General features: G+C 31.1%; 3 protein-coding genes across 3 annotated transcripts; 2 read left to right on the plus strand and 1 right to left on the minus strand.

Moving 5' to 3' along the window:
* The first annotated feature begins 309 nt into the window (after window positions 1-309).
* Window positions 310-5,500, plus strand: LOC136409020 (juvenile hormone esterase-like). Its single transcript, XM_066390293.1, has 11 exons — window positions 310-428; window positions 484-621; window positions 2,964-3,122; window positions 3,180-3,334; window positions 3,386-3,561; window positions 3,882-4,078; window positions 4,386-4,563; window positions 4,623-4,786; window positions 4,857-4,986; window positions 5,039-5,159; window positions 5,220-5,500. Exons 1-11 carry the CDS (start codon window positions 357-359, stop codon window positions 5,431-5,433), a joined length of 1,704 nt encoding a protein of 567 aa, XP_066246390.1. The 5' UTR covers window positions 310-356; the 3' UTR covers window positions 5,434-5,500.
* A 1,673-nt stretch (window positions 5,501-7,173) lies between these two features.
* On the plus strand, window positions 7,174-11,622 carry LOC136409194 (venom acid phosphatase Acph-1-like). The gene is made up of 7 exons (XM_066390553.1): window positions 7,174-7,345; window positions 9,744-9,848; window positions 10,414-10,662; window positions 10,744-10,929; window positions 10,984-11,104; window positions 11,156-11,364; window positions 11,417-11,622. The coding sequence occupies exons 1-7, from the start codon at window positions 7,214-7,216 to the stop codon at window positions 11,570-11,572; spliced, it is 1,158 nt and encodes a 385-aa protein (XP_066246650.1). The 5' UTR covers window positions 7,174-7,213; the 3' UTR covers window positions 11,573-11,622.
* A 1,761-nt stretch (window positions 11,623-13,383) lies between these two features.
* Window positions 13,384-21,600, minus strand: LOC136409193 (venom acid phosphatase Acph-1-like). Its single transcript, XM_066390552.1, has 7 exons — window positions 21,197-21,600; window positions 16,986-17,090; window positions 16,169-16,408; window positions 14,436-14,586; window positions 14,199-14,360; window positions 13,828-14,045; window positions 13,384-13,769 (listed from the first exon to the last, which is right to left on the minus strand). The coding sequence occupies exons 1-7, from the start codon at window positions 21,359-21,361 to the stop codon at window positions 13,614-13,616; spliced, it is 1,197 nt and encodes a 398-aa protein (XP_066246649.1). The 5' UTR covers window positions 21,362-21,600; the 3' UTR covers window positions 13,384-13,613.
* Window positions 21,601-22,256: the final 656 nt, after the last annotated feature.

The following is a 22,256-nucleotide window of genomic DNA, read 5'->3' on the forward strand; positions in this document are numbered from 1 at the left end:
TTACTATTTTTTAGTCTTTTAAATCTATGAGCAAATTCCGTAAAATAGGTCCAAATTTGGTATGAAAAACATTATCAATGCTTGAATAGCCACTTTCCAACTCATATTTCCTATCAATATGTACTATTTAATATTATCTAAATGTAAATTTTACTACATTGTTACCAATTTATCTTCTGCCTGACCATGTTATTCCCCTCCAAAAAACAAAAAATTAGTATCTAGGCAAGCGTGCTAATTCCAAGCATATATTAAAGGTAAAAAATGCAGAATTACGATAGGTGCTTTTTTATATATATTAGAGAATTTTCTTTGCCACTTTTAGTTCCATTTTTGTGTCCAGTAACACAAAAACAATGAAGTCTTTATTAATTGTAACATTTTCAATTTTATTAAATTTTGGCTGTGACAAAGTTGCCTTTGGCCAGGTATTGTTTAAAAAGGGAACTTTTGATTTTTTTAAATCAATTGTTTGATGTTTAGGGTCAAGCTCCTGTAATTACAATCGCGGATGGTCAACTAAGGGGCACAACTAGTAAAACTATTAACTCAAATGTCACTTATTATTCGTATAGAGGAATTCCGTATGCCAAGAAACCAATTGGAGATTTGAGATTTGCAGTAAGTAATAAAAGATAGATACATATTCATATAATCCAGAGCAAATCACTGTGCACATAAATCAACAATGATATAAATACAAAAATCGGTTTGTGTGTACTACAATGGTTTGTTTTGCTTGTCATATACAGTATGTTATAAATTAAAATTTAATTTTCTGGCAAAGGCTTGATGTGTCTCAATCAATCTGTCCTCACACGAGTCAAAATGAAAAATTTAATCTCAACTTCATTGTTTAAAATTTATGAAAATTTTTGGTCTTTTTTTTTGGAAAATTGTGGACCTTTTTTCCACACAACGGAAGATCAAGCAATTTTTTAAACCCCTGCTTTTGTGATCTGCCGTGTATAATCTGAAACACGCATATAAGAAAATCAACAAAAATACAGTATATATAGAAAAACTTAAGGGAACTGTGAGGAACATTGTTCTGTCGCTTTATGTATATTTTAAAAATTCTTTCCAATTTTGGGAAAACAAAAATGCTACTTATTTTTATATTGGAATTAAAAAAAGTTATTTACAAAATCCGATGTCGAAAGTCGGATTTGAAAAATCAAAGGCGTGCTCTGAGGAAACTATGGAAAACCAGGGACTGGTAAAGGAAAATTTTATTTCAAAAATACTTTAAAGTTTTCGGAAAAACATACCTATGCTACTGTTTGTCGCTTAACTTAAAATCCCATAGAATTATCGCCCTAATGCAACATTACATTTAAAAAATTAGAGCCGTGCCTTGAAAATATAAAGGAACTCAGAGAATTTGAAATTGCTATGCGTCATTCATTATGAATTTTTAAAAGTTTATTCAAACAGACCGAGAAATCAAATCAAAAAAGAACAAGAGAAGTAAAACAAGCTTAAATATTGGGCTTTTTACTACATAATCGTGTACTAAAATTGAAATACCCAAATTGAGTCATTTTGGAAATATTGAATAAAACCGTTTATTCTTGTTACATTTCAACACCCTGTATCTTGGAAACAAAGCATTTGCGGACATATGTTTATTAGACATTTCTTACTTAAAATCAATCGAAGATTATGCCCTTAAATTTTTTACACATAGTTAGGAAACACCCTGTATACAAAATGCAGAATAGTTGGGCTTTAAAAATCATAGGCGTGCTGAAAAGGGTTTCAAAAAAGTCAAGCAAGGTTATTTCATTTTTTCATACTGAATTGTTTTAAAGTACGTCTAAGTGCAAACCTTAGTCGGACCAACGAATTCCAAGGATTCTCTAATTGAACGTGGGAACAAGGCTCATGCATACAAAAAATTTTGAGAAAAATGTGCTTGTAATTCGTGGGAAATTGCAAATTGACACTTGAAGAACGAACCTTAAAATTTATACAATTTGAGACATATACTTCAGCAATGTAGCTGGGTTTTGGTAGAAGCGTTGGACGTAGGAACACAGTCTCTCCAGCCCCAAAGTATAGAGAATAATTTGCAAATTTATTTGTGGGAACTTTACATTCAAATCCAAGCAATGAATTTTAACTTCATTTCAACATACGAAGTTAAATTTTTATTGTGAAGTTATACGTGGGAAGTGGGAACGCGAATTTTTTATATTAAGAAATTATTATTTGTACTAATAATATTATTATTTGTATTTTTTAGTCCTCTCTGAAACGAAACTAAAATATTAAATAAATTTGTTTTATTTTCTATGCGGGGTAAATCATAATAAAATCAGAAAAAGTGTTTTATGGAATAGAAATTTGAAACTTGATTGTTGGGCTTATCTTTTAATTCTAAAAAACTTTTCATATTACATGTTTATCTAAAATTGAAAATAAAGGTACTTTACTCCTGAGCCATTTTCATAATTTTCGAATATCTCCCATATGAAATGAGATATACAAATTTCGTAAACTGCGTTTTAAGTTTGCACGAATGCACAAACTTTTACCAAGAATAAAATTTTCTGATAAATTCAAGTTAACAAATTTCCCATATGGTGCAAACTTTCTGTCGGTTATTGTATATTTTTAGCGCTATGTGGGAGGGAGTACTCTCTACATTGTAAACTGTAGTTTGAATACCGAAAATTTGAGTTGTTAAATTCGAACTCAAAGCTGAATGGTCTTTTGGTTCGTAAGAACACGATCTACACATTAATAAGTCTCTGATTTAAATATTCAAGATCCTAGGTATTTTTACTTTAGTAAATGAACATATTTTGGAGCCTCAAAGGTAGCCCAGCGGCAGATACATGGAATTAGTGCTATGACGCATGTGCACGAGTGTTATTTCTTGCACGTTAGTAAATTTTGAAAATATTTTTCTCAATTTAATAATATCAATTAACAGTGATTTGTTAACTAAATCTTAGGCCCCAGTGAAAAACGACCCGTGGACTGGCATTCTCAATGCAACTGCGGATAGATATTCTTGTGTTCAATTGGCTGAAGGCGTTACCCTTCCAGGAACTACAACTGCAACAATAATGGGTTCAGAAGATTGCCTTTACATTAATGTATACACTACAAATGTACGTTAAATCAATTTTATCATTATCATGTGAATCTTGTATCTGCTCCCATTTAAGGTAAACGGGAGCCTCCCGGTAATGGTATGGATTTATGGTGGAGGTTTCTACAGCGGGTCCTCCGATTACAACACTTATGCGCCAGATTATTTATTAGAAAAAGATGTAGTCTACGTAGCATTCAATTACAGGCTTGGAATATTTGGATTTCTCAGGTTTGCACATACCTTATATTTGAAATTATCTGGTAGCATACATTTTTTTAGTACGGAAGATTTGGAATCTCCAGGAAACTGGGGGCTAAAAGACCAAATTTTAGCTTTGAAATGGGTTAAAAACAACATCAGGCAATTTGGTGGTGACCCCAGTAAAGTAACCATATTCGGGGAGAGCGCAGGAAGTGCGTCAATTTCCTACTTACTTCAGAGTCCTCAAACCAAAGGTAACTTAGCGAATATGGTAACTCTTAGAGCCAATACATCCGAATTCGTGTTAATTTTATATGGAATATCACTCTTGTTGAATAAGCAACTAATGATGCGTCGAATGAGCCACTTTATTCAAAAATTATCTTATTAGCAAAACGACCTTAAATTTAATATTTTCGTCCCTAAGGCCACTTGATCAATACCCTGGAAACTACCTGGAAGATAATTTTCATAGAAATCACGAAACCAATCAATACCATGTTTTTATTTTACTGTTTCCACAAGTATTATTCTCTTGGCAAACTTGTCTGAATTTTGGTCTATTCACATTTAGGATTATATGAGGGAGCCATTATGGAGAGCGGGAACAGTTTGAGTTTGTGGGCATTAACCCTCACTCCCAAAATTAAAGCGTTCAAAGTAGGGATTACATTAGGAATAATCACCTTTAGCACAAGAACTTTGGTCGATCAGCTCAGAAAAATAGACTATAGAACCTTAAAGCTGGCGGAGAATAATATCACATCGGAGGTAAGTTAACGCTTAGTGGGTAACAATTAACGGAGTTACCACACTGCTTTATATACGTTACATCACTGCGTTTCTAAAAAAATTTAAATCTTCCTGTTAATAGTATTGGTCTTCGAAATTAGATATGTAGCAAATGAGGATAGAGTTTAGAGGAAGAAATATGCATCAAATGATTTCCTTTTGAAACTACATATCTGAAAATAGAGATAAAATTTGTCACTGTCTTTTCTAAATTAGCTTTAACGCAAAAAGCGATTTTTTTTAAATCAAAGACGTAGCAAATGGGGATCATCCAACTTCCTTTCAGCAACTCCTGGATAACATTTTGGTCGGATTACCATTTGGTGTGGCCAAAGAACCTGAGCATTCTGGAGCTGTATTTTCAGACAGGAGCTGGAAGTTACTCCAAGAGGGAAAATTCCAGAGGGTCCCACTCATCGCAGGATATAACTCGTTGGAAGGAGGAAGCATAGGCCCTTATCTCCGTAAAACCCTTTCATTAAGACCCAGAGTTTAGTTTTCTCGTTCTTCATTTCCATTTTAGAATACATGACACCGGTCATCAACAAGTACGAGGTAGATAAATCGTTGTTGACTCCTTATGGTATGTCCCAGAACATTATCAAGCGGTATATAGCAGGGGTTGAGATTTCGAAATACTTTTTCAATAGAGGGAGTATTGAAAGTCAACCAGAATCTCTTACTAGAGTATGTTAAACATCTTTTTTTGTCAAGAAGTATTTTTGCTAATTTTAAATGATTTTTCTCGCAACCTTAGTTTCTCTCGGTTGATATATTTAACCGCCCCATCAGAGAAGGTGTAATTCTCGCTTCTAAGTATACGCAAGTTTATTACTATAAATTCAGCTACAAGGGCCTACTTGGGGATCCTTCGCAAATTTCACCAGGTATTCAACTCTATAAAATTTAATCAATTTTCCTTATTAATAAAGTTTTCAGGAGCGACCCATGCAGAAGAACTTCGATATCTCTTTGTCAGCCCGAATCGAACCGTCAACGAACACGATCGTACCATTATTGAGAAATTTGTTACATTGTGGACTAATTTTGCGAAAACTGGGTAATAGAACCATAAAAATTATTTAGTAACACATTTATTAATTTTTTTATGTATTTTTAGGAATCCTACACCACACAGTGGAACGCAAAATGATACCATTTTGGGTGGTTTAACTTGGTCTCCGAACGGACCCAATAAGAACACTAGTGCCACCATTGAATATTTGAATATCAATAATACATTAACAATGCAAACTAATCCTTTCCAAAACGACTGGATTTTCTATGAAAACTTGTATTCAAAATATGGAGATCCTCCCTATACAACTTACTAATAATTTTTTAAGAGTCGAAATGGCTGTTAAACGGTATACATAATCGTTAATAAAATTATTGAATATGCATCTTCTTTGATAACTGCAGTGAGTATTACTAAAAGTCGATCACATATTCTTTAATGCGTGTCAAAATCAAAGTTTACTGAGCTACAACTTTGAGTGGTAAAATATCATAATTATCGACATTCGATTTAGCCCAATAAAAAATGTCCAATCGGTACTAATTTTCAGTATCCTTTGTCCAATAAAATCAAGTACCAAAATGAAAATTTAAGTAGTTCTAACTGCTCTTGAGCTATTGTAAAATAGCGAGATTTTGAAACTACATTTTCGATAAAAATTTTTCGAGTTAGGGCTTATTTTCAGCCATTTTCTCCGAAAGTTTGATCGACAAAATCATAATTTATTTAGTTTTGACCGTTGTTGAGATATTGACGTATAAGTGATATACCGTGACTTTCGAGCTTTGCTTCATTCTGGCAGCAAGCTTTCCCAGTTGAGGCTCATTTTTAGCGAATCATGTACAAAAAAATCAACGAAATTAATAATCAAACAATAACATATGTATGTCTTATTCCCTTATAACGTGATGTGTTAAAGTTAAAGAGGCGATGGTAATCGGAGCTTCATTAAGAATTGATCAAACCAACATATGATAAAGTATAGTGAATAATGGTAATTTTACAATAACCAGGTAAATTAGCACCATGTTCTTTCTATTTCCTATCAATTTTCACTGGCACTCGCGTTTTCTTTCATAAGTAAGAAATTTTTAAACATAATCCTTCAGAATTGTTAAAAACGTGTGAATAATCTAGATGAATAAATTTGGTGCCTCTACTGGAACCCTACCGAACTAGACTCAAAAAAATAAATATCTTAGGAGTGGTTTTAGCGTATTGTGCAGTAGATAAAGGTAATCTAGTAAAATTACATAATGATTTAATATCCATTTGAGTAAATACTCAGAAAGTAAAAAAAGCACACTTACGGAAAAAAATATTTCCAGAATAGCTCGAGTTATCAGCTTCAAAATGGGGTATTTTAAAAATCGAGCCAAGGTTAAATTTTACCTAGAATTTCCAATGAAATTAAAAAACGCATTTAAAATCATTGTTTTCATTTGCGGTCAACTAATTCCCCATTCATCTTATACTGTTTAACTTAATTTTAGGCAAGTACCTAGTAAATTGTCCGAGGTTGAGACTTAGATTGATTTATAAATTTAATCTGCTGGAAAATTCCAATATTAAATTCCAATTCTTTCTTATTAATCTGTTCTTTGGAGTCTATTAGCGCCCATTCATAAACCTTAAATAACGTAAAGAATTTTTAATAATTAATTGTGAAATAGTTCTCTGAGCACCAGTTATGTCTTATCTCTTAAATATAGTGTATAGTTCAGTTCCAAAATTAGGAATTATTTTAAATTTAGCAACAAAAATATAGGCACCTAAACCCTAAAACAAATTTAATTCGTATTATCAAAAAATCCCGATGACGCTGGATATAAAAATTTCTCTTTATGATAATAAGAAAATTTTGTAATTTTTTGTCCCTTTAGTAAATACCTGGTTTCGTCTTTTATAGACTCCTTATTTGAGACGAAATAGAAACTCAATTCCCCACGTCAAATATTCTAAGTCTAGTGCAAATTGGTCGAGGTCATCATCACAGACAACCAGACTATAGCATAACAATAATAATAATTGTTTTAGAGACTTTAAAAGTGGATTTGCGAATGATTAGGGTTGTCAGTCTCCAATAAGATCTAAAAATGAACAAGTCGACAACGTTAGCTCTTTGGGCTTTCGTATTGTATTGGTCAGTGAGCTGTCCGTGCCTGCAGAGCAGAATCATTCGAAGAAACGCTGAAGATTACACTGATAGCTTGGAATTGCTACATGTGGTAAGTTTAAATTAAAGTTCAATAGCGCTAAAATTTTCACTTAATCAGCAGCAAATTTGAGCGGGTTTTAAACGAATTTTTAATACCAAAATTCTATTAAAGTATATAAGTGTACAGGGTGGCGCATGTTACAAAAAAGAAGGTCTACTGGTAACATAAATAAGGTGAGAAAAATTGGAATATTCTTTTAAAGTTTTATATTTTAGAAATATAGTTGCAGGAACGCATGAAATGAAAATTATACGTAGTGATATAAATACGGGTATATTGTCTGAATATGAAATAATATACCGGACGTTGTATTAAAAAAACCCGATAATTGATTAGTATATCTACTATTATGCGATAATTAGTTAATATACCTACTATTATGCAATAATTGGTTAGTATATCTACTAATTATGCGATTTGTGATACTTTGCCTGTCGGCAAGGTATTATAAATCGCATAATTTTTTAATAACGGTCTTGGGCATCCCATATATCTGATACATCTGAATTTTTTATCTCTTTATTGACGAAAATAAAAAATTGAATTTTTTTAAAGTGGTAAGTGGTTTTTAAATTAAATGCGCACCATTGTTAACCAACCTTGTTACTGGTAGAGATAGAACTCTAGTTTAAATTGCAAAGAGTTGTATGTTCTCGGACTGGTTAGGACAATGATACTATTATATTATATAAAAACAATTGAATATCGTATTATCAAGATAATTTTTAAAAAAACATTTTTTTTAACGAAACCCTGTGTATATTTATAAACAAAATTAAAACTAGTTTAATTTTATACAAAAAATTTTATAAACAATTTTTTTGTGAATATTTTTTAAGATATTGAGCAATTTTTATTTCTAATTGTACAAGCAATCAATCAAATTAATTACAAAAAGAAAAATTAAGATATTTAAAGCAGGTGTTCAAAAATGCCCCCTTCCTGTTGTATGCATTTTGAAGCACGTTTTTTTACACTATTACAAGCTTTAAAAATTTATCCACTGTCTAAATTACGGAGTACTTAAAAATATACATATGTATAAGATACTTTCAAATATACATATTTAAAAACCCTTAAAAAAATCAATTTTTTATTTCTGCTAAAATTAGAACACTTTTAGTGTTTCATAGTATTTCATTTTTCAGTCATTCAATAGTATGTATCAAATCCTTATTCTATTGATATTTCCAAATTAATGGCATTTCTTTCGAGGTTTAGGGCAACATAACATCTTTCGTTATTTTAAGGTATTCCTTTTGGTTCAGAATCTTTTTTATCCAATAAATGGGACCAACACCGAACCAAGAGAAGCAACCCCACAATTTTATATTGCTACCTCCATGTTTAATGGTTTTTAAACCGTGTTTTCGAAGCAATTCCTCTTTTGCTGGCCTCACGTATTGTCGACCATCCGAACCAAACAAATAAATTTTTGTTTCATCCGAAAAAAGGACATTTTTCCGCACTTTAAAGTTATTGCTTTCGTTTTCAAAGTGAAGATGATTCTTCACAAATTCTATTCTTTTTGATTTGTTTGTTTTTTATAGCAACGGTACCTTTCGAGCCACTTGGCCATGTAAGTGAATCTCCTATAACCGTCTTCGGATAGTTTTGGAACCTGTTTCCAATTTTAGGTCCTTTTGAAGTTGTTTGAAGAACACAAAGGGATTTTCTTGGGATTCTCGCTTTATTTGGTGGTCAGTCAGAACCGTCGTTTCCCTTTTACGACCGTGTTTTTCCTGTTGTTTCTCATATTTGAAGGTATTTATTATCATGGTTTTTGGATCTTCTTACTTTCCAAGAAATTTCACGAAGGGAATTGCCGTTATCTCTGAGTGTTTGTATTCTAATTCTTTCGGCTAAAGAACAACGGTTTTCACGCTCTTCGTCTCTTTATTTATTAATTATTAAAATACATTAAAATACTTCGAAATGATTAATTAATCAATTTGGATATCATTATAACGAGAATCGAAAAGCCTTTCAAACAAGGTACTACTCGACCCTACTTTCCATTTAAGATTTTAGGGGTTTAACTCGCCCCGGCTAGGGGGTTGATGTGAAAGGAGCGAGTATACGTTCATAGTGTGTCCCCTTCGGATATAAAATTTACGTGCCCAAGCGTTTTTTAAATTTAAATTTCTAAATACGCGAAAATGCCTCTGTTTAGTTTTCGATGTGTCACCCTGTATATACTGAAAAATGCTACTAGAATTGAGTTATTAAAGTACGTTAAAATATATTGTGTGTTGTGAGAAAAACTCTACTCTCGAGTGTAAACGCGAGATTATGAGATAATTCTAATTTTAATTAATTTATTTAGATGCTGTGTATCTATAAAACGTATAGAGATAGGTATCTGTATACTAAAAAATATATTTTTGCTGAAAACAGTATTCTTTAGGTTTTCAGACATGGAGACCGGACACCGGACAAGAGCGCCATTTACAAAAATGACCCTTATATAAATATAACATATTACCCTGTCGGAAATGGGCAACTTACCAATGTAAGTATTTCTTATTCCGATTAAGTGTACTTACATTTGCTATTGTATCGGTGAGTATTCCCCTCTAACAAAAAACCTACTTTGAACAGAATGCCACTTTCAGTACATTCTTTTTTTCCATCGGATTGAACTGAAATATTTCTAATCAGAAAATTTTTATAACTAATTTTCAGTAGGAAAATTGTGGTGTAAATCTTGGTGTTTTGAAGTTGAATAATTTCAGAGATAAATAAGATTTTTTTTAATGTTCAGAATACCACTTCCAGTCGACACGCCAGTCTTCCATCATTTCAAACTAATATTTTTCAAAATTACTGATTAAAGAAGGTTATCAAAAGGTTAACCCAAACTAACCTGAAGTAATTTCCTGTAAAAAAATCAGTGGTGTAATACTTGCGATTTTAATGTAGGGAAATTTTCAAGGATATTGAACCTGTAATTATGTTTTATATTTTTGTGCTACACAGTATACGACTGTTTTCCATTAGATGGATTAGATGTAAATTTTTACTCATCCTGAGTTGAAATTCTTAATCACATAAATCATGCCTAATTTTATCCTTAGGCGGGAAAACGCAAAGAATATAACATAGGCAAGGAATTGCGTTCAAGATATCTCAATTTCCTGGCAGAAGATACATTCACTTTGGACACTGTAGATGCAAGATGTACAGACTACAACCGAACAAAAATGTCCTTACAACTAGTCCTAGCCTCTCTTTTTCCTCCCAGGGGTCATTCAGTATGGACCGAGCAAAATAAATTGGAATGGCAACCTATTCCTTTTAACTATTGGCCTGTAAAAGAAGACCATGTAAGAATGTGATTTACTTATGGATAAATATTTACAAGTGAGGTGTAGAACTCCTTCAATTTTACTAACTAATCTCTGTAGGTCTTAGGAGATCCTTTAGAAAATTGTCCCAGATTCAGGAAGTTATTTTGGAACTATTTGAATTCTCATGAAGGTCGCAAATTGTATGAGAATCATACTGAACTGATCAAATATCTCGAACTTCACACTGGAGCATCTATGAGCAGTCAGGATTTTGCAAATTTGTATTTCACATTGGCCACTGAAGTAATTTTCACTAAATTTCATGCAAAAAATGGACATTAAAATCGCCAATTTTAGCAAGAGAACGGATACGCCCATCCTGAATGGGCAAAGAATGTTTTCCATGAAATTCAAGATTTGGGAATCAAACATTACAATGTGAGCACTGCAACTGCTGAGCTGAAAAAATATGTTGTTGGTAAGTTTGTTTAACATTACAGAATATTACTCCAAATGAAAAGTCTAACAGGATTTTTGGTCAAAAAGATAGTGGATGATAGTTTTTCAAAAATCAAAGGAGAATACCACAATGGAACAAAAATCTTCCTTTATTCGGCTCACGAATACAATATTGCAATTCTATTGAGATTCCTCGATGTGTTTTACTCCCATATTCCTCCTTATGGAAGCTACATTGTGATTGAGCTACACAATTATCAAGGAGTAAGGGGTTTTAGGGTAAGAACACATTAAATTTCTAACTCCTTATGTTATATTATGATTGTTTTAGTTTTATTACCAAGATTATACTGGTTCGAAACCAAAGAGATTGAGAGTGCCAGGTTGCGGAGGTCATTTTTGCAGACTTGCAACCTTCGTGAGATTATTTCGATTCATGTTTCCTGAGTCTGATAACGAGTGTTTTAATCTAGAAGATCTACAATGACAACTTCTTTAAAAAGATAAATAATTTCTTTAAATAAATTATAATAAATCTTAAAACAATGATTTTGATATGAAAATATATGTTTATTTCATATTTTCTTTCCTCCAATAGTTTTAAAAGTTTCAATCGATAAGATAAATTTAAATATTTCATTGTGATAAAATGCACTCTTGCCTAATATCTTTGATAATTAAGTCATTAATAGGACAAACAAATATATATTGAACTCCAAGGTAATTAGCGAAATTAAAATAAATATTTAATTATTTATAATAATAATTAGATATCATTATTTTAACTCTGGTGACATATAATTTATGATAAACAACAATAATCGCGTGAGCGAGAGAAGATATCCACGTGCTTACATTTTGACCTTTATTTAATTTGGATCACGATTTTCTTCAAAAAGATAAAGTTTCGATTTAGAAAGATGCAGAGTAATGTAGGATGTAGATTAGCCAATTTAGTAGACTTACTAATGATTAAAAATAGATTTATTAACTATGGATAATTTAAGCAACGACGATTTTAAAAATCATGATTTCTATATATTAGAAAAATGGAAATACCCACTGAATTGTGTTCTAAAAAGTGCTTTAAAAATGGTCATGAAATCTATTGAACGATACATGTATCCACATTTATAGTTTTAAGTAATAGCTTAAAGGTGCTTTGTATTTAAAAAGAAATTGGAAATAAAGCGATACAACTCTTGATAATTAGTTTCCAAATCATTAACACATACGTATATCAGTTTTTTCCACCTATTCTGTAAGATAAAGGTGTTTTTAAAAAATGTACACTCCTAGATATTTTACGATTTTCTGGATGCCCATGGTGTAGCTCAAAGGAACATAATGTATATGAATTACTAGCAATCCAATCTAATATTTGTTGTTTATTTTTACTCACCTTAAGCCTCTATAGAATTGTTCAGCCATATTCCAGTTTTCCTTGTTCCTTGTTCTACAAATTAAGTCCAAAGGAACGAAAGAAACCCATTTTTTTTCTTAATGTAGTTCATGTATCTGTTTCTTTCCTTGAACTTCTCTAATCTAAACTAGCCTGAACGTCTATATAATTTAAGTTGAACTGTCAAATAAAAAGATAGAAGAAACTGCACATTTTGCAATAATTCATGTTAGTTTATTTCCTTGATTTCTTTACAAATCACGTACACGTTTTTTAACGAAAAAGTCGTAAGGAGCATACCAAAACTCAGCCCTTCCTTTTGGTTAATTTAAATCAATTTCATTCAATACATCTAATTAGATTTTTTCAGCAGAACACCTCTTCACTTAACTTCTTTCAAACTTGGTTCTTTTCTACATTGCTTTCTTTTATTACGATAAGCTAGTTTTTTTTCATTTCTTTACAATAACCAAGTGAATATTTAAGTTAAAAGCGCACAATGAAAGCGCTCTGAAGCATACTCATTCGCTTAAACTAAATCTAATTAGTCTTATTTCATTTTTTCCAGATTTTATTTAATTTTCATGCAAATCAAATCAAACATGAAAGTTGAACGAACGAAGGAAATACAACGAAATTCACTTGCTTTCTTAAATTGGTTCGAGCTATGTTGATTGTTTAATTTTTCGACAAATCAGGTTGATTTACAACAAAAACAAAAATTAAGAACTTCGAAACATTTAATTTTTCTACAAATTAAATGAACATTTAGGTTCTAACAGAGGGAAGCGAACCAAAATAGACATTTTATTTTAAACTGGTTCAAATTTATTTCTTTTGTTAATTTCCCTACAAATCAGGTTCGGCATTAAAGATAAGGGAGAAACGAGACGTACTTTTTCCTTTAAGGTATTTCAAGCTTGATTTTTCTTTCATTTCTACAATCAAAATATAACAAAATAATATCTATTCATATTCTTTAATATTTCACTATTCTAGAGCATGTTAATTAAATCTAAAAAAATAATTTAAATAAATATTTCAAATTTAACTACGAAATTCTCAAAAGGCAATAAATAATAATATAAAACCACTTCAAATGTGAATAATAGTGCAAAACAACCGCTTAATCTAAGTTCACAAGAGAGTCACATTCAGCAGTATAATTCTTGGGGACATGATTTTCAGTTAACCTCACGAAACTATTGAGAGGACATAGAACCTCACAACCAGGTACTGTGAGTTCCTCTGCTGAATTAAAGACATCTCGAACATATAATACCTGCAATTCAGAGAAAATGGAAGATTTTTGTAATATTTCTTCATACTTTGTTTCTCACTTTTACGGCGTAATCTTGTCTTGTCCTCAAATAATGAAGTTCAATTAATACTGCAGAGCTATAGGCGGGAAAATGTGTCTTGAACAGATTTAAGGCAGATAATACATTGACTACATTATTCTCATGTCCTGAATAGAGAAATATTTTCCTTTCATGAGGGTGCAAAGATCCCTCAGTTTTGGCTACCATATCCTTAATCACCTTTTGAAGGCTACGCCCTATAATAAAAAAAGTAAGATCATTTTGATACAGTAAATAGGATCAATAGTTTGTAGATAGAATCAATACTTTTTCCATTGCCTATTGCTTACGCATGTGGTTACATGTAACAAAACTATGACGTTATTTTAAAAATACATTTAGATATTTACCGCCGTTCAGTTTCCTCAGCATATCACTACTATTCTCTACTTCGCATTGTTTTGCTGCTAACTCCGTTATTTTCTCAGGATACACCTTTTTTGTCCATTCAGGTAGTGTTAAATTCATAGTTTTTTCCGCAGTCAAAGTCTGATATATTTGGAAAACATCCTCTAAAATACACAACAAACTTGTCAATTTTTTCATTTTTTAATGAAAATGCATTGCAAAATAATGTATTCTCTTACGTAATTTATTAATAGGTTTGCCTGTATGATTTGTAATATACTGGAAAGTGTTCCTGTTTGCTTTCAGATATGTTAAAGTTTCATCTGATTGTAATGCTTCTTCAAGTTCTTTCAAGTATCTTGGACAATATGTGTTCGGTCTTTTCAGCATCTGAAATTTTGGTTGCATAAAGAATAAAAATTGACTGTATAGTACCAAACTAAGATATTAAGGGTTTTTACGATTGATGTTCACCCCATGATAATTAGAAAAATGTATATATTTTTTAATTCTAACTACATAAATAGGAATAATGTTTAAATTAGATTTGGTGAAGTAACTCTCATAGATATCTTTTTTAACTTGTGAAATTTTCGACTTAATGGGACAATTGATAGTGACGTACTCCACTCTGGTATAGACTCTTCATAATTACCATGTTTACCGTGATAATTAGAATTTGAAAAATGATAACTTTCGAAATAAGAAAAATAACTCTATGAAATCTGGTCAAATTACTGATATAAATATCATTAATAATGTGAGAAATTTTCTATTAAATTGGCTGATTAACAATGACATATATATCAAACCCAGGTCCAGGGTCTTTGGATTTTCCATCCATTTAAGAGATTGGATTTTGGTAAACTATATTTCTCACAACAAAGGTTATTTCAACAAAACTTGGTGAAATTATTAGTATAGGTTTCCTTAATAGCCTACAAAATATTAGATTGAATCGTATGGCAAGGATTAGTGTACTCAATCCGTACATAGCATCGATGCATTTACAACCTCTATTCTAATAATTAAAAAATAGATTTTAAGAAATTTTCCAGAATTAAAGAGAACGTATCAATAAAGAATCATGAAATAATTAGCAAAAGTTTGCTCCGTCCGTGAAATTTTCCCTTGATTCAGATAATTGAGAGTAGCGTACCAAATTCAAGTCTAAAGTCGTAATATTTGATATTTATATACATATGTATATCTATAAATTTGAATTTTGACCAACTACAACTTTCAAAATAAAGAGAATATTTCAATGAAATTTACTGATATTATTGTTACAGGTATCCTTAATAACGTGCGAAATTTTGGACAGAATAGTATAATAAGCAGGGGCGTACCCAATCCGAGTGTAAAACCGTCACATTTACTACCTATGTCGTTACGGTTAAAAAACTAATTTTTTAAAAATTGTGTATGAAATTTATCGAATTACTTGGCATAAGTAGCCTTAGTAATTCGCAAAATGTTTGGTTCAATCAATTGATAGTGGCGTACTAAATACGAGTTGGGGTATTTATAAATTTGTATTTTTGTTTTGCGTTTTAGAAAAATTTAGAGATATTGCTGTAGTTATGATTTTTAGTACGTAGTAAAATTTGCGCTTCAATCAGTTAATTAACAATGGCGTACCAAACGTAGGTCTAGAGTCCTCACATTTGCTATTCGTATAAAAAAATGGTATTTTGATAAATTCTATATTTGAAAATAGATGTAATATTTCCATGACAGCTGGAAATATTACTGGTATTAGTATACTAAGTAAGTTATGAAATGTTCTTTATAATGAAGGAATTAATAGTGGAAACTAAAGATGAATTTAATCTGAATCCTCGCGATCCCGTACAGTTTTAATATAATACTTTTATTCAAAGGGTGGTTTTTGAAATACAGTGAAATTTTTCTTAGTAATATTTGCTCATAAACTAAACGCCTAAATTATAATATAAAAGTTTTCGCTCACATGATCTAAACCATCTTTCTCATATTCGTAAGGAATAGGTAGCCAGTTTATCTTCTCGTTCCATCTTTGGGTCTCAGCCGGGGGATAAAGACTTGCTAGAGCTAACAAAACTGACATTTTTGTGCGCTCAAAATCAGTACTTTGAGCTAATACTGCTTCGGGGATGTAGATCTCCCCCAGGAACTTATCATATCGGGTTCTAAGTAAGGTTCCAAGGGAAAAAGCCATTCGTTTGCCATGCTGAAAAATATTGATACATTATGTAAATATTATAATTAAGAACACATTTTACAAGTTCGAAGTAAACAGATCCAGAGGAATTTTTGGCATTTCGAATCTAACTTATAATAGAAATCGCAACCGTTGACTATAATGAATGCGACCATGAATTGTTATACGAGCAATATGATTTTCTTGGAAGTTTTGACCAAATATCAAATATTCGACCATCAGGTGCAATGGACACAATAATCAATTTTAATTAAGCTTACGTGACAGCAATACTAAAACCTCCAACAAACAGTAACAATTGCATGTTTACAATTTATAATTAATCAATAACCCAATGGTTAATTTTTAAATGTGTCCGCAATGGGTTTTTTTTTCAAGTTCAATGCTGCTCAATGCCAACGGAAACCCCAGAAAAAGACAAAAAGTTTATTATTTACTACCTACCTTTTAATTAGCATTAAATGGTTAAATTGCAAAAAAATGTATATTTATTATTGCATTATAGGAGAATACACGTTTGTATATTTATTATTGTATTATAAAAAAATACACGTTTTGATTAAAAAAATGAATAATAGACTCTTACATTAGTTAAATGACCCCATCCCATTGGTTGAAACGTGTCCAGTTTGTATGGATCATTCGGATAGGTGTCCTTTAATTCTGGTGTCCGTGCCCCATGTCTAAGAAACTGGAAATTTGCAATTCAGGTTTAAAAAACTATTATAAAATATTAAGTAATACTATGGTTTAAACTTATATTGATTATTAGTGATTCTAGTTATGAATGGTAAGATTGATCTTTAACGGTCAGTCGACAAAGCTATTCGAATTACGCGTCAAATGACAATAATATTGGGAACTCTATATTTATACATATATGTATGTATTTTTATGAGACACACTTTATAGGCTTGTTAATAATAAAACCGAATTTTGAAAATTCACGACAGTTCGAAATTACATTATAACTAATTCAAGTTTGACAGGTTCATTGAACATAGTTCTGGTTTTCTGAGATTACAGCCTGTTTTAAATTAAGTGCGCACCATTGGTAATTTTTTTATTGTTGTAGATAAAAAGTCAATGAAATTGGCAAACTAGTAACATTTGTTCCACTGATTAAGAGGGTGAAAACAGAAAAACAATTGAATATGGTGTTTAAAAAAAATGAGGAAAATGTATTTTTTTAATGGAACAGCCTCAATATTTTTTACTCTAACGTTTCAAAACACCAACAGAACAAAAAGGGCCATATGTAATATTGGTCTAAAATCGAAAGTAACCAAAATATCAGCACATATTTCTTTTAGACTAATTGGCTGTGTATGTCTAACAATAAAATAAAAACTTTATTCCGTGCATCATTATAAGTTAATCTGATGTAAAAAAAACAAGTTAATACATTAACTTGTCAAATTTGAAGTTATTATTGTTATTTAAAAGAACTATATTTTAGTTATTAATATTACAAAATGGCGTTCACTCGTTTAGAAAAATGCGATATGTTAGAAACATATATTGTATCGAAAAAAAATAGTCTTCGATCACTGGAACAATATGGCCAAACGTAGTCTAAACGTCATCAATGAGAGAGAAGGTATTTTCGAAAATTGCACAGAAAATTTAGGACTAATGAAAAAGTATTTGTGAAAACTGGAACTTAAAAATCTTTTTTTTTATAAATGAGGAAATAGAAATAAATGTGTTGGCAAATGTCGAAACGTACAAAAATGATTCAATTGAAGATTTAGCAAAAGACAGTAGTTTAAAGTTATGTACAATTTGGAGAATTTAATTTTAATTAATTTTCCATGAAAGCACTTTAACAGGGAGGAAATACATTCATATGTTGTCAGAATGGCTAAAAGCATGTTTAGATAAAATTATATTAACCTTATTTAAATTAAATAAAATAAAAAAAGTGAAATTGAATCTTATTTCGCGGCCACACACAGCCAACTAATCTAAAAGAAAAATGTGCTGATAATTCGGTTATTTTCAATTTTAGGCTAATATTGCATATGGCCTTTTTTCTTTTGTTGGCGATTTGCCAATGTTAAAGTAAAAGATATACAGGGTGTCCCGAAATTAAGCCACCATACTTAAACAGCGTAAATTACGTCCAAAAATAACACCAAAACTTTATATAAACATATATCGAAAAACGCTTTTTTAACGATCTATGGCTCTTTAAAGACATAACTCTGATGATGGTTATTTTGACATATTTCCAAAACGGTGCAAGATAACTTTATGAAATTTGGTAAGATTTTATACTTTTTAAACCTTAATTGACTGATGCGGTTGAATGGAAAATATTTCGTCAGAGGCGTGCCGCACGGGGGGCGTCGGAGTTAAAAAATGCTACATTTTTTTTATGTGCCCGGTTTTTTAGCTGCTGATGCAAAATTATGAAACCACATATGTATCCAGAAAAAAAATGTACTCTTGGTTCATATTGATAGAACGCTCCATTTTCGAATAAAATTAATTTGAACATTACATTGCATGACAAATACAAATGATGCTTAAAACGATCATTTTCAACCATATCAAAACTATTAAACAATAATAAAAAAAAACAACAAGAAATTGAAATGACACATTTTTAGAGTAAGTTTTCAAATAAGTTACTGTTTTGTTGGATATACAGTCTAGACCGTCTTTTTATGCTCTGGGAGGCACGAAGAATTTGAAACAGATTTTCTTTTTTGAACGGTAACTTATTTGAAAACTTACTCTAAAAATGTGTCATTTCAATTTCTTGTTGTTTTTTTTTATTATTGTTTAATAGTTTTGATATGGTTGAAAATGATCGTTTTAAGCATCATTTGTATTTGTCATGCAATGTAATGTTCAAATTAATTTTATTCGAAAATGGAGCGTTCTATCAATGTGAACCAAGAGTACCTTTTTTTTCTGGACACATATGTGGTTTCATAATTTTGCATCAGCAGCTAAAAAACCGGGCACATAAAAAAAATGTAGCATTTTTTAACTCCGACGCCCCCGTGCGGCACGCCTCTGACGAAATATTTTCCATTCAACCGCATCAGTCAATTAAGGTTTAAAAAGTATAAAATCTTACCAAATTTCATAAAGTTATCTTGCACCGTTTTGGAAATATGTCAAAATAACCATCATCAGAGTTATGTCTTTAAAGAGCCATAGATCGTTAAAAAAGCGTTTTTCGATATGTTTATATAAAGTTTTGGTGTTATTTTTGGACGTAATTTACGCTGTTTAAGTATGGTGCCTTAATTTCGGGACACCCTGTATAAGGTGTTCCATTAAAAGAAAAAAATCCTCATTTTCTCTTAAATGCCGCATCCAATTGTTTTTTTGTCTTCATCTTCTTAATCAGCGGGAAAAATGCTACAAATTTGCTAGTTTAATTGATTTTGTATCCATAATAAGAGTTACCAATGGTGTGCACTTGACTTAGAACACCTTGTATAGCTAACATAGACATAAAAACTTTTACAGCTAATTTTAAACTGAAATAGCTTACTCGGTATAATAGTCGTGGTAAATAAAAAACTTGGTACTCGTTTGGAGAAACAAAATGAAATATGTCCATGAGGAATTTCTTCACTTTGTCACAATCAGTTACGTGTGTGATTTGTTTACCGATATTACGAATTTTATTATATTACCCTGAAAACTGTGTTTTACATTTGTCTAACACATAAATCAGTAACGGAACGCCTTTTTTTTAGCTGCGGGTAATAATGCCTAAATTAAAAAAAAAGCTGCAAGTATCAGAGTTGTAGTAAAGATGGTTTGAAATGGAAATGAAAAACGAGGAAAACATCAATTATCCCTTTTTCCAAAAGTTTTAGAAGGGTTGAAAATTGAAGTACGCCAATATCTTTTATAAACTGATAGTTTTTATGGTTTAACAACTTTGCGACGATATTGCAAAAAGCAAGGTTGTATTAAAGAGAGTTTGAAAAAATGGTCAAAGATCAGGAAACACTTTGACTATTTATTTTTCGATTTTGAAAAATTTATGATATGGCGTTCAAAGTTCAGGAAAACCAGTGTCTCCAACTCTGAAGGATAAGTGTATTGTGAGATTTAGCAATTTTATGATTATTGAGATGTATTGATTTTTCAATTTTAATTTTGAATATTTGAAACACGGCGAGACCTGCTTTCTCCAATTGTGCATGATCACACATCAAATTTACGACTAATTAACTTAAAAACTTGTATGAAAATTGAATAACCGAAAATGAAATAATTGTTGAACAAATTAATTCGTTTGAAAACCTAAATATGTAATTAGGAGCTGTTTAAGGAAATAAAATTCATCCTCGATCCACATACATAGATAAACGAAATAGCTACATAACATTGATAGTTAAAAGCATAAAACTTTATTATTTATACACGACCTAATGGACTAAGGTTAGAAATGTCGATATATATATCTTAATGATATAAAATAAAAATAAAGGTATTTTCCATATTTTCCCTTTAGATAAAAGTTTAACTGTTAATTTAGAAAGAGCACTACAGTAAGAATTGTAAGGCTTTCTTGTTCATTTTATTAAGAAATTCAGTGGTACTGCAGTTAGGGTGACATTCCCTTGTTAATTGGGAAACTGAAAACTATCCAAATAAAAAAAAATGAACACCAGAATATGTCTCATTTGAAATAATCAAACTCAAAAACTTAGCTTCAAAGACATGGAATTATTCACAAACTGTTGGACAGGAATATAGGAAATTTAGCTTTTATGCATTCATAATTAACGTTTGAATTTAATCACGTAATAAATGACTTACCACACTGACCAATCTCAGACTGTCATTATCATTAATGGGTTGACTGCCTACAACGGAGACACAAACTAATCCCAAAGAAATCAGGAACTTCATGTTGAAATACCAATGAACTGTAAGGACTACAGCTACTACAAGAACTACTAGAAGCAGAAGTAAAATGCTCATGAACTATATAGACTTGCACCCCATTTTCGCGTTGAAGTAATGCGGATTGAAGGTCTCAAAATTGTGTTTGCCAAGAACTAAACCCCGGCGGATTAATGAAATAATAGAACAATTTTCGTTATCACGCGGTACTATTAACTTGTTGGTGAAAAGTGGTTGACAAAGAGAGTTTAATTGAATTTAGTGTGGATTGAGCCGGGTTTCACTGCAAGGGTACCGGCAGTACAGTACTGTAATGGTTCAATTTTCGACACGAATTTATACGGATTATATGATTGGCGAGCAGGAGAGGATGGGGCAAAATGGTACTGCTTATGTGAAAATTAATTGACTTATTTAAATGAAGCTGGTTTGATGATACATAAACTACGACAAAACAAAGTGCCAAAAAATCTCTTCAAACTTCGCGAGCTTTTTCAGAGATCAAGCGTAAGAATACAAATATCGTAAGTAATTTAAAATAAGATTCACAAAAATTACACACCCTTAAGGCCTATTGTTAACAGCATTAATTCAGTTAGACATCCACCGTTTATATTTTTGCTAAATATTTTCAATTTTTATTTAAATTATGGTATTTAATTATATTAACGAAAAGACATAAATCTACACCCAAATCACACGCTGATAAGTTTTGACGTTTTTAGTTTATTCACAAATGTTTCAATTGATAAAACACTTTCGATAGTTAAAAATAAACTTGAAAATGACGTCAATCAGGGAGACCGCACTAGGTTAAACATAAGCACTACCATGGAGCTATCAACGGTTTGTGTAAGAACGAATCATATTAATATCAAAATAACTGTTATGAGCAAAAGTCCCGAATAGCAATGGGAATCTCGCTATCTTCCATGCTTAGAAATTTTGAAATTAAAAATTTTGAATCTAACGT

Source organism: Euwallacea similis, chromosome 5, assembly GCF_039881205.1.
Source record: "Euwallacea similis isolate ESF13 chromosome 5, ESF131.1, whole genome shotgun sequence".
Classification (NCBI taxonomy): domain Eukaryota; kingdom Metazoa; phylum Arthropoda; class Insecta; order Coleoptera; family Curculionidae; genus Euwallacea; species Euwallacea similis.